The following is a 12,867-nucleotide window of genomic DNA, read 5'->3' as shown; positions in this document are numbered from 1 at the left end:
AAAGTTATGAGAAAATAAACTTTCAAAAGCAGTTGCTTACTTGGTGTGGTGATGCACACCTTTAATCCTAGCAGTGAAGAGGCTGAGACTGAATAGCAAGCTCTGGACGCCAGCCTGAATAACAGTGAGACCCTTTCTGAGAGAGAGAGAGAGAGATGCTGGGGATAAGCTCAGTATAGAGAACTTGCATGGCATGCTGGAAACCTTACCAATGCCCAGTATTTCGGGTGGGGGGCCAGAGAGGGGGTAATCAGGTGGGCATGGTAGTACACACCTGTAGCCCTTGGGAGGCAGGCCAGGCTGGACTATACAATTAGTAGATAGAACATTCCTTTAAAAAAATACGTACCAGGGTTGGGGAGATGGCTCAGTGGTTAAGAGTACTGGGTGCTCTCCCAGGGGACCAAGGTTTGATTTCCAGTACGCACCGACATGGTGGTTCAAAACCACCTGTAACTCTAGTTCCAAGAAATTCGAAGCCTTCTTCTAATTTCCATGGGCACCAGGCATTCATGTGCTGCACATTCACACATGTAGGCAAAACACTCACAAATTTTTAGCTGGGCAGTGGTGGTGCACAGCTTTAATCCTAGCACTTGGGAGGCAGAAGCAGGTAGATTTCTGTGAGTTCAAGACCAGCCTGGTCTACACATTGTGCTTCAGGACAACCAGAACTACATAATGAGACCCTGTATGATGGTCTGAATAACACTGGCCCCCAAAGACTCATGTGCTTGAATGCTTGGTCACCAGGGAGTCGCACTATTAGGTGTGGCCTTCTTGGAGTAGGTGTGGCCTTGTTGGAAGAAGTGTGTCACTGGAAGTGGGCTTTGGGGTTTCAAATGCTCAAGCCAGGCCCAGTGTCTCTCTCTTCCTGTTGCCTGCCAATCTGGAAGTAGAACCCTCAGCTACCTCTCCAGCACCATGCCTGCCCGTGTGCCGCCATAATGATATTGTCTAAACTTCTGAACTGCAAGCCAGCCCCAATTAAATCTTTTCCTTTGAAAGAGCTGCCATGGTCATCTTCTTGTCAATAGAAACAATGGAACAGAAGCAACAGAAACCCTAAGACACCCTGTCTCAAAAAACAAAACAAACAAACAAAAATCTAATTTTTTTTTTTTTGAAGTTCAAGGCCAGGTTTGGCTACATGAGACACTATCCTAGGCAAATCTAAAATAGTAATAAACTATACACACACACAAATGACACAAACAAAACTTAGATAAAGGTTAAATAACAAAAATCAGAAGCCACAGATGGTGACCTTCACCTGCAATCCCAGAACCCAGGCTGCTGAGGCAGGATGGCTGAGTTCTAGGCTCCTGGGCTGCCAAGAAAAACTGACTCAAAAAACTTAAAAAACTGGGGCTGGAGAGACGGCTCAGCGGTTAAGAGCACTGGCTGCTCCTCCAGAGGTCCTGAGTTCAATTCCCAGCAACCACATGGTGGCTCACAGCCACCTATGATGAGATCTGGTGCCCTCTTCTGGCCTGCAGGTAGAACACTGTATACATAATAAATGTTTAAAAAAAAATTAAATTAAATTCTAGGTCCAGATTGATATTACAGTAAGTACCTGCTTAGCATGTTCCTGGCCAAGATTCCAAAAAATATGCAAAATAAATATATCCTAAATAACTACATGCTATTTATTTGATAAATCATGCTAAGTACAGTAATATTTACTGTAGCGATTGTTGTCTTAAAGACAGAAAAGAAAAAGAGGAAAAGATCTAAGGCAGAGCAAGTCTTATACAAACATTGTCCTGATGACATTAAGGATTCCAAGTTTCTTTCAAAATTAAATATCAAGATGGTCCTCAAAATAAAACATTATTGTAATTGTAATTTAAATTATTTCTTCCCCTACAATCAAGCATCATCAGCTGGTATCACAGCTCAGTGGCAGAGCACTTGCTTAGCATTCTAGAGGTCCCAGGTTCAGGAAAAACGAGGAAAGGGGTATTAAGGATTTTCCTAGACTGGATTCCCTTACCTGCCTCAGTTTCCCCATGTCACCAGAAGTCTCTCCTCCTGGTAAAACACATTCCTTTGGTCCAATCTGAATCAGAAGAGCCTCAAGGTTGGAGAACTGATCGTTATCAGGGAACTCACACAGTCCCAGCTTCCTCTGGATGGAATCAACATACCCAACTCCAACCTGTCTTTGACCATCGACCATGGACATTTTAATACCCACGACGCCAATGGACACTGACATGTCATTGTTACCAAACAGAATGTCTTCAAACTGAGAAAGATTGCCAGGAGAAGCCTAAGCAAAAATAAAGGCAATTTTTAAAAAGTTTTGAACATATTTAAAATTTTTGCTAGTGAATAAATTATTTAAACTTGATGAATTTTACGTTTTCTTACAAAAACATGCTTGTCAGTATATCTTCAATTTTGTGGGTACATGAGTGTGTTTGTGTGGTTTTTCGAGGCAGGGTTTCTCTGGGTAACAGTCCTGGCTGTCCTGGAACTTGCTCTGTAGACCAGGTTGATCTCCAACTCCCAGAGATCCGCCTGCCTCTGCCTCCCGAGTGCTGGGATTAAAGGCGTGTGCCACCACCGCCCGGCTGCAGTTACCATTTTCTATCCCGACGGGCTTCTCTTGAAGCTTGGCCTGGCCTGAGAATAGTGACACCATCCTACCTTAGACACACGTCACCACGCCTGGCTCCCACTGCTTGTGTAACACTTAGGCACATCTAAAAATCATTCTGCCAAGTGATTTTCAAACCACCCAGCCCAGCACATGACAGACTGAGGCAGCAGGATGACAGAGTTCAATTCAAGGCCAGCCTGGGCTAGAGAAAGATGCTATCTCAAAAAAAAAAAAAAAAAAAAGACACAAAAGAAACATTCTAGGCTTGTTTGCCTCTACATCTTTAATGAGAAATGCACATACAAACACAAAAATGTAGTAAGTTATAAAAGAGATATTGCCAGGCAGTGGTGGTGGTCGTGGCGGCGGCGGCGGCGGCGGCGGCGGCGGCACATGCCTTTAATCCCAGCACTCGGGAGGCAGAGCCAGGCAGATCTCTGTGAGTTCGAGGCCAGCCTGGTCTACAAAGCGGAGATCCAGGACAGGCACCAAAACTACACAGAGAAACCCTGTCTCGAAAAACAAAACAAAACAAAACAAAAAAGAGAGAAAGAGATATTAGGGACAATAAAAACTGAAGAGATGCCTCAGAGGTTAAGAGCACCGGCTGCTCTTCCAGAGGTTCTGAGTTCAATTCCCAGCAACCACATGGTGGCTCACAGACATCTGTAATGAGATCTGGTGCCCTCTTCTGGTGGGAAGAACACTGTATACATAATAAATAAATAAAGCTTAAAAACAACAACAAAAAAACCCCAACAGCTTGACATCCTTCAGAAATAGTAAAATCAAAGCCTGGAATGGCAGAGCATGCTCATAATCATGTCAGCACAGAAGAAACTGAGGCAATACGACCAGAAGTTTGTCGATAAACTGAGCTTCTTTCTTTCTCTCTCTCTCTCTCTCTCTCTCTCTCTCTCTCTCTCTCCCTTCCTTCCTTCCTTCCTTCCTTCCTTTTTTGAAGACTTATTATGTATACAGGGTTCTGTCTGCATGTCTGCCTACACAACAGAAGAGGGCGCCAGATCTCATTACAGATGTCTGTGAGCCACCATGTAGGTGCTGGGAATTGAACTCAGGACCTCTGGAAGAGCAGCCAATGCCTTAACCTCTGAGCCATCTCTCCAGCCCACTGAGCTTGTTTCTAAGAAAACAAAAACGTAAGAGGGGTCCTTTAATCTCTGAACTCAGGAGGCTGGGTTAGGCACTTGGCCAGCCTGGGCTACATAGTGAAACCTTGTCTCCCAAAGAAAAAAACAAAACTAGAGGGTAGAAAGATGTCTCGGAGGTTAAGAACGCTGGCTGTTTAGAGCAGACAACTCACAACTGTAACTCCAGTCCCAAGGGACCCAACGCCCTCCTCTGGCCTCCTCTGACAACAGGCACGAAAGTGGTGCCCTGACAGACAGACAGACAGACAGACCGACCGAACATTAAAAAAAAATAATTTCAGGGGCTGGAGAGATGGCTCAGAGGTTAAGAGCACTGCTTGTTCTTCCAAAGGTCCTGAGTTCAATGCCCAGCAACCACATGGTGGCTTACAACCATCTGTAATGAGATCTGGTGCCCTCTTCTGGCCTGCAGGGATATGTGCAGGCAGAACACTGTATCCATAATAAATAAATAAAAAAAAAAAATTATAATTTCAGACAGACAGCCCTAACATAAAAAAATAATTTCTAATTAACAAAAAAGTAAAACCAACCCCTTGTTTAATAATATACTGTTTATGCTCAGTTTATCATCCACAGCTATGTTTTATTTTAGGAACAGTGAGAGATAAGGCTCAGTGTTCAGAAACATTTCATAAGGACTACTGAACTCCTAAACTGTGATTAAACTGTAACTTTTAAAAACCAACACTAAGCCAGGCATGGTGACACTCGCCTTTGATCCCAGCTCTCAGGAGGCAGAGGCAGGCAGATCTACGTGAGTTCGAGGCCAGCTTGGTCTACAAAGAGAGTTCCAGAACAGCCAAGACTGTGACACAGAGGAACCCTGTCTCAAAAACAACAACAAAAAACCTACTATATCAAAATTCTTCAAAGCATTTTGCTATCACAACCTAGTTAATACAGTGAAACCTGATTTTTTTTTAACTTTCTAAAACAAATATATAAAAGTAATGTAATTACCTTAAATGCCAAGTACCAATCGTTCTCCTTGGAGGCCTTATTTCCAGCTTTATTCTTATAAACTTCAACTCTATACTGACGAACCAGAAGAAGGTCTTTCACAAAGGACTCGAAATTCATCTTACTAAGGACAACACTCTGCAGCGTCTTGGCCCCTAAAACAACAACAAATAAACAGAATTGAATGTTAAAGATGGGGACTTGAGGTACCAAATGTCCGAGCCTCCACAACAAACCGTTAAATGAAGAAACACTACAAACTGGGTACAATGGAGCACAGCTACAGGTCCAGCTACTTGAAAGTCTGAGGCAGGGGGATCACTTCAGATCAGGAGGGCAGCCTGGACCAAGAGCAAGATACTGCCTCAAAACAAATGAGCACGGGACAATCAGGATAACTCGGTGAGCTAAAAACACTTGCCACCAAGGTGATCTGTCAATCCCTGGTACCCTCGTGGAGCAAGAAAAGACCCAATTCCTGCACACTTATTGCACTGTGTATGTTCATACACATAGCACACAAAATAAATAGATGACTAAAAATAAAGAAATTTATGAAGGACTTTGGAGCTCCTTAAAATGAAATTGTGCCAGGCTGTGGTGGCGCATGCCTTTAATCCCAGCACTCGGGAGGCAGAGGCAGGCGGATCTCTGTGAATTCAAGGTCTGCCTGGGCTACAGAATGAGTTCCAGGAAAGGCACAAAGCTACACAGAGAAACGCTGTCTCAAAAAACAAACAAACAAACAAAAAAAATCAAGTAAGCCAATGTTCAAGAGGTCAGTCTGGCAGTGAATCCTATAATTCTAGCACTGGGGAAACAGAGGCAGTTGGATCTCTGTGAGCTCATGGTAAAGGCCAGCCAGGGCTACATAGTAAGACACTGTCTCAAAAGCAAAACAAACAAACAAACAAACAAACAATTCTTATCAGCTCTCAATTTAGAAAATAAAATGTGGGGGCTGGAGAGGTAGCTCAGAGGTTAAGAGCACTGGCTGCTCTTCCAGAGGTCCTGAGTTCAATTCCCAGCAACTACATGGTGGCTCACAGACATCTGTAATGAGATCTGGCGCCCTCTTCTGGCCTGCAGGGACACATGCAGGCAGAATACTACACATAATCAATCAATCAATCAATCAATCAATCAATCAATCAATCTTTTAAAAAGAAAGTGCGAAGTCTAACCGGCAAAAAACATTACAGGAGAGGACACAAATGGTCTGGTTTAATTCTGGGACAGCTGCTGAGCCACTCCACAAGCATGTGGCAGAACTGTTTGGTCAGGGCTCTGGCTGCACTGAAGGCTCATCACTTCAATGAAGCCCTCTCAGACACACAAGCCCTGTTCGTTCTTGTAGTTAGTGTTTTTGTTGTTTGCTTTTTGAGACAGGGTTTCCTTATGTAGCCCCAGATGTTCTAGAACTCTCTATGTAGACCAGGCTGGCCTTGATCTCACAGAGAGCCACCTGCCCCCCTCTTCCCCTGCAGGGATTAAAAGTGTGTGCTACCAACCCGGCTTCTGGGTCCTTCCGCCTAACTACTGTGCACAGCAACTGGTATCTCCCTGTCACTAGCTAGACGCCAGAGAAATGTTTCTTGGTCTTTTCACTAACAGGAACTCATTGTTAGGTGTGATTTCTAATGAACGGGAGTGAAGGGGTCAATGGGGTGATTCTCCTCTTCCAAACCCAGCATCACAGAGGCAGACTTCCCGGACAAGGCGCTGCACACCAGGGAGGCTAAGGCAGCAGGTTTGAAGTCAGAGGCCACCCTGTGCTGGGTTACAGTGCCCATATCTCAAAAAACAGTTGTCTGGTTGTCCGCTGAAGATGTCGGCAATGCACACCTGCTGACAAGCATCTGGAGGGCCTGTCTGTGCGTACTCTATGTTCCCGAGGAGCCGAACCCTACAGGGAAAAGGACGGATTTTTCTGCCATGACACAAATGATCAGAATTGAAAACTACTCATGTTCTGCCCAGAAGGAACAGACTCAAATTCATTCAAGATTCTCTTGAGGATAATTTGGAATTGCCACTTGCATTCAATTGTGCCAGGTAGTGGGGAGAGAAAAGAAGCGGTGGGGCTGGAGAGATGGCTCAGCAGTTAAGAGCCCTGAGGACCCAGGTTCAATTCCCAGCACCCACATGGCAGCTCACAACTGTCTGTAACTTCAGTTCCAGGGCATCTGACACCCTCACACCAATGCGTATAAAATAAAGTTAAATATTTTAAAAAAAGAAAAGAAGCAGTGGCGCACGCCTTTAATCCCAGCACTCGGGAGGCAGAGCCAGGTAGAGCTCTGTGAGTTCGAGGTCAGCCTGGTCTACAGAGAGATCCAGGACAGGCACGAAAACTACACAGAGAAACCCTGTCTTGAAAAAACAAACAACAACAACAAAAAAAAGCTAAATAAACGTGGAAAATGCATACAATTATCAATTATTTAGCAACCAAAAAGAATGAAATACTGATAACACAGATAAGCCTGGAAACAAAGAGAAAATGTGACTTCATTTCCATGTTACATCCTAGGATAAGCAGCATATCGAGACAGAAAATAAACTAGTGCTAAGGGCTGGGAAGACTGTGGGAGGAAATGAGCAATAATGGACACAGGATTCCGTGTGTGTGTGTGTGTGTGTGTGTGTGTGTCTGTCTGTCTGTCTGACTACTCAAGGAGTAGCTGTCTAACAAAAAAAGACATACAACACATACTACACACCCCGCACTGGCCAGGCAGAAGCACAAGAATAAGGCTACCTTTGGTCTCTAACATCGTTTGCATGGACAGCGTAAGAATTACAACTCACAACTCCAGAGTGTCCTAGAATGTTCTTTCATTATAACCGCAAGAAAAGGCAATGAGAGGGCGGGGGAGCCTAGGTTATCTACCTAGGCTGCTAGTGAGGTCTGCAGCCTCTTAGGGGCAGGTGGTGCTAGGGGGCGGAAAACAATGAAATCCGAGCACAGCTTTCCAACTAGCCCAACCGCACACAGCAAATGGTGTGTGCATGTTGGGGTGGGGGTGGGGGGTGGGGAGAGTGTCTGCAACTGAAATCTGGGCAGTTCAGCTCCAAGATAAGCCCCTGGTCCTGACCACTGAGCCATGCTACAGTTCAACAATGCTCCATCGCAGGGTCTCAAGCGGGACGGTAAATAATAATAATAATAATAATAATAATAATAATAATAATAATAATAATAATAATAATAATAATAATGCTATGTTGGCAAAGTGAGGGTAACTAAAGGAGTCTCCCAAGGCGCCCGCCACTCCTCCCTCCTACGCTGCTGACTGTAGAGATCTGGAGCTGAGCAGGGAGGCGCGCGACTTTAATCCTATCACCTCCGGAGACTGCAACCCGAGGGTCGGGAGTTCGAGGACAGGCGGGACTAGGCGGTGTTTTATCAGCAGCTCATCCGGGCCTAGCCAAGCCCACCCCGCCGGGGTTGGGGAGGTTGGATGGGAATACACTAAACGCGTGGCACCCGGAGCCACCTCGCGAGCGCTGGGGAGCAGCAGCGCCGCCGTCCCGCCGGGAGCGGGATGCGCGCAGGTCTCCGGCCCCGGGCCTCGGGGTTTTGCAAAGCTGCCCGGCGCGCTCCCGCCCCGAGCCGGTCCCGCCGCCGCCGCCGCCGCGGGCTGCCCTCCCTCACCTGCCGGCCCCATGTACTTGATCACGCCCTGGGTCTTGAACACCTCGCGGGCCGCCAGCAGCGCGTCCTCGCCGTGCGCCGTGTAGAAGTCGCCGCGGTCGAAGAGGCGCACCGTGGTGCTCGGCTTCTCCGGCATGCCCTCAAAGAAGCGCACGAAGCCCGCCTCGGCCGGGCCCTCCAGCTGCAGCGTCTCCTTCGGCTGCACCGCCATTTCCGAGCCTCTCCGCACGAACCCCCCGGAGACACAGCGCGACCCCGCGCCCGCCGGGTCGATTCCCGCCACCCCTCCCTCGCCGCTAGGCCGCGGCCGGCCTCCGTGGCGTCGCCCAATCAGCGTGCAGCGCTGCGCCCGGTGGGCGGGAGTCTACCGCGGGAGCCAATCACAAGCGAACGGGGCCCCGGCTTCCCGCGTTCTCCGGGACTCTAACTACTGCGCATGCTCGCTAGGCTGGAGGCTCGCGGACCTGCAAGCTGCAGCTGCAATGCTCGCACGTCCGCACTGCATGGTGTCCAGGTGGGTGGGTGACTCGGGTAGGCGGGGTCATCGAGCGACCGGAAACGCGGGAGTGAAACTCAAAGAACTTGTAAACCAAGAACAGCTGTTCTCTTTCCTCAACCCAGTCTTAGACGTGTGACCGACACTCACCGTGTAAACAACCTACCTTAAGATTTATTCTCCACAGCCTCCCACTAACTCAGTTTCTCATTTCATCCATCCGTTGACTGATTTATTCAAAAGACACATTGGAAGCCAAGTGAGGGAGCGCACGCCCTTAATCCCAGCACTCGGGAATCAGCGGCAAGCGGATCTCTTGAGTTCGAGGCCAGCCTGGTCTAGCTGTCGAGTTCCAGGACAGCCAGGGCTACCCAGGGAAACCCTGACTTGAAAAAACAAACAAAGAAGACACTTTGGGGACTGGAGAGATGGCTCAGCAGCTTCTCAACCTCATGGTGTTTTTACAGCTGCCTACCTGAGTTCATTCCCCAGCACCCACGCAGTTCACCATGACCTGGCAGGGTGGGGGGAGGGGAGCTTCAGACACCTGCATTCACACTGACAATTTTTCACACACACAATAAATTTTTTTTTTTTTCGGTTTTTCGAGACAGGGTTTCTCTGTGTAGCTTTGCGCCTTTCCTGGGACTCACTTGGTAGCCCAGGCTGGCCTCGAACTCACAGAGATCCACCTGGCTCTGCCTCCCGAGTGCTGGGATTAAAGGCGTGCGCCACCACCGCCCGGCCCCACAATAAATTTTTTTAACAACTTTTTTTTTTGAGACAGGGTTTCGCTGTGTAGTTTTTGGAGCCTGTTCTGGATCTCGCTCCATAGCCCGGGCTGGCCTCGAACTCACAGAGATCCGCCTGGCTCTGCCTCCCGAGTGCTGGGATTAAAGGCGTGCGCCACAGCTGCTCTTCCATAGGTCTTGAGTTCACTTCCCTCCAGCCACATCCGTGGCTCACAATGATCTATCTATACTGGGATCTGATGCCCTCTTCTGGCATAAAGGTGTACATGCAGCTACAGCACATAAATAAATAAATCTTACCCTGTCTCGAAAAACCAAAAAAATAAATAAATAAATAAATAAATAAATAAATAAATAAATAGCCGGGCGGTGGTGGCGCACGCCTTTAATCCCAGCACTCGGGAGGCAGAGGCAGGCGGATCTCTGTGAGTTCGAGGCCAGCCTGGTCTACAGCGCGAGATCCAGGAAAGGCGCAAAGCTACACAGAGAAACCCTGTCTCGAAAAACCAAAAAATAAACAAACAAATAAATAAATAAATAAATAAATAAATAAATAAATAAATAAATAAATAAATAAATAAATAAATAAAAGAGCTAAGGTCTCTAAGAGCCCTAAGCCCACCCCACCCCTTTGCTGTAACTTGCCTACCTGGTGTTTAATCAGTACATTGGGAAAATGCCTTGATTTTTCGCTGTACACTGTAAAGATTTGTCACTTGAATTAGTTTAATAAAAGGCTGGTTGGCCAGTAGCCAGGCAGAAAGTGTAGGTGGGTCGACCAAACTGAGAACTCTGGGAAGACGAAGGGCAGAGTCAGAGGGTCTCCAGGCAGATGCAGAGGAGGCAAGATGAGAATGCCACACTGAGAAAAAGTACCAAGACACGTGGCTAAACATAGATAAGAATTATGGGCTAATTTAAGTGTAAGAGCTAGTTAGTAATAAGCCTGAACTACCGGTCAAGCATTTAAAATTAATATAAGCCTTTGTGTGATAATTTGGAGGCGGAGGCTGGGTATTTGGTAGCTGATGGTGGGACAGAAATTTCCCCTTACAATTTTTAACTCTCTTTGTTCTGTTACTGTAAAATTTCCTGAGAGCCATTGAGACGGCTCCGGGTTAAGACACTATCACTAAGCCTGATGACCCGACTTCCATCCCTGGACCTGTTGGGGGGTATCCACCAGAGAAGATTACTTGGACACAGGTTTAAGTCAATAGAAAGTCTTTCTTAGCTAACCATTGACTGCACGGGGTGTCCAGGATCCCAGTGTAGCCTTGAGCCTTCTCAGGGTGAGCTTGAAAGCACAAAAGCCATATCCTGGATTGACATGCTTGTTAACAAGAACAGTTAGCCAGCGACAGAACTACAGACGCCAAAAGGCAAGGTTAGCACACTTAGAGACTTCCCAGAACTGTGGACTTGGATGGATTAGGTCTTTGCTTTCATTTTGGCAGGTGGTGCCGTCTACATGCTGAGTTTTATGGCCTGATTGGGACTTCCATCATGGAGTCAGTTGTGCTAAGTGTTGGTTTTAATGCGGCGGCCGCGCTGTGTTATTCATTAAGCGGTCCTGTTACCATGCAAGAAAAGCCGTGAGGCACGACAAAACCCACTATCAGAGTTTATTAGGAGAAGGAGGGGGCAGGAGAGGGTGTGATCAGGCCTGTGGAAGACATGTGTAGAGGCAGTGTGTGTGTGGGGGGGATTCTGTGATCTACTTCTTTATGGATTCCCCTGCACATGCACATATGGGCTTGCCGAGTTGCGCCAAGCATGCACATATATTGCATGAACACAGCGCATGGATTACCTAGGACCACATAAGGCCCCTCACTTGGCTACTGAACTGCGCATGTGCGGTCATGTAGCTAGGAATTTCAACACTAAGGTCTGGGGGCCTGTTACAGACCCACAAATAAAGAGAGAACCAACTCCCACAAGGCATCCTTAGGCTTCCACACGCCATGCTATGGCACTCGTGTCCTTAAGGATATGAGCATGCATACACACAAAACACAAGGTAGGTAAATAAATTATGAATTTAATAAAAAACAAAACAACCTCATGAAACTGGTATCATGTTGGAACATGGTATTTGGAATAAACTGGGTTCCTGGGCCATGGCCACTATATTTGGTACCAAAATAAACTGGCTCTTAGTCCCTTTGAAGTGAGAGTTGACTTTTATGTTGATATGTGGTCTAAATTCCATAGGATAAAGACCTGAAGGAAGTCAGGGTCCACTGTGCTAGACCTCCCATCCTATAGCAAAATTATTCTGTAGGGTTTTTTTTTTTCTTTTGGACAAGGTTTTATGTAGCCCAGGTTGACCTCGAACTCAGTATGTAGCTGAAAATGATCATAACTTTTGATCCTTCTGCCATGAACCACCATGCCTGGCCTTTTCCAAGCTCCTTTAAAGAGTTTCCGGGGTGTTTCTGACAGTCTGAATTTAGAAGCCATTAGCCCACAGGTTAATATCACATGCCTTGGAAAACAAAGAAGTGTAGACAATCTGTAGGCTACCTCTCCAGCCACATTTCCTGGAGCTTGACAATGTGCCTGCCTGGTTCCCCAACACCCACTGGGGACCTCTCCTGACCTTTCTTTTTGGAAACTTCAGGTCATCCATCCATCAATCCTCAGTCCAAATGCTTTCACAGGAAAGCCTGCTCTGTTTCCCCAGAAGTAATTAGTCTTGTTTCTTTTGAGGTCCCACCTCATATCTCTTTTACAACTCTTGTTTCAGAAATCTGTTTCTGCTTGGCGGTGGTGGCACATGCCTTTAATCCCAGCACTTGGGAGGCAGAGGCAGGCAGATCTCTGTGAGTTTGAGGCCAGCCTGGGCTACAGAGTGAGTTCCAGGACAGCCAGGGCTACACGGAGAAACCCTGTCTCGAAAAAATGAACAAAGTGTCTACCCTTATCTACTCTTGGTTAATCATACCAAGACAGATGGGTGTGGTCACACTGGGAATAATCCCAGCACTGGGAGGGGAGGTGGGAGCAGGTGGAACAGGAGTTCGAGGCCAGCCTCAGCTATGTATCAAATTGGCGGCCTGGGCTCCAAGAGACCTTTTCTCAACACAGATGGAACAAAAATGGAGCAGGAGAAAGCTGTCAAACCACTGGGGACTGGAAGGTCACAGACACAGGGTAAGAGAAAGCTGAGCGTGCGGCCCTCAGGAGGCCGAGGCAGGGGTGTTATTTGA

General features: G+C 47.0%; 1 protein-coding gene across 1 annotated transcript in view; it reads right to left on the bottom strand.

Annotated features, from left to right (window-relative positions):
• Msh2 (mutS homolog 2) overlaps nt 1-8,702 on the bottom strand; it is a 64,308-nt gene extending 55,606 nt beyond the window's left edge. The window contains exons 1-3 of the mRNA XM_052746514.1: nt 8,405-8,702; nt 4,747-4,901; nt 2,000-2,278 (exon numbers count right to left, since the gene is read on the bottom strand). Coding sequence (XP_052602474.1) covers nt 2,000-2,278; nt 4,747-4,901; nt 8,405-8,615 — 645 coding nt within the window. The 5' untranslated portion in view covers nt 8,616-8,702. The remainder of the gene's footprint in view (nt 1-1,999; nt 2,279-4,746; nt 4,902-8,404) is intronic.
• Between the last annotated feature and the right edge of the window lie 4,165 nt (nt 8,703-12,867).

Source organism: Peromyscus californicus, unplaced genomic scaffold, assembly GCF_007827085.1.
Source record: "Peromyscus californicus insignis strain IS unplaced genomic scaffold, ASM782708v3 Scaffold_1__1_contigs__length_55948999, whole genome shotgun sequence".
Taxonomy (NCBI): Eukaryota; Metazoa; Chordata; class Mammalia; order Rodentia; family Cricetidae; genus Peromyscus; species Peromyscus californicus.
This window is presented reverse-complemented; position numbering and strand designations above follow the sequence as displayed.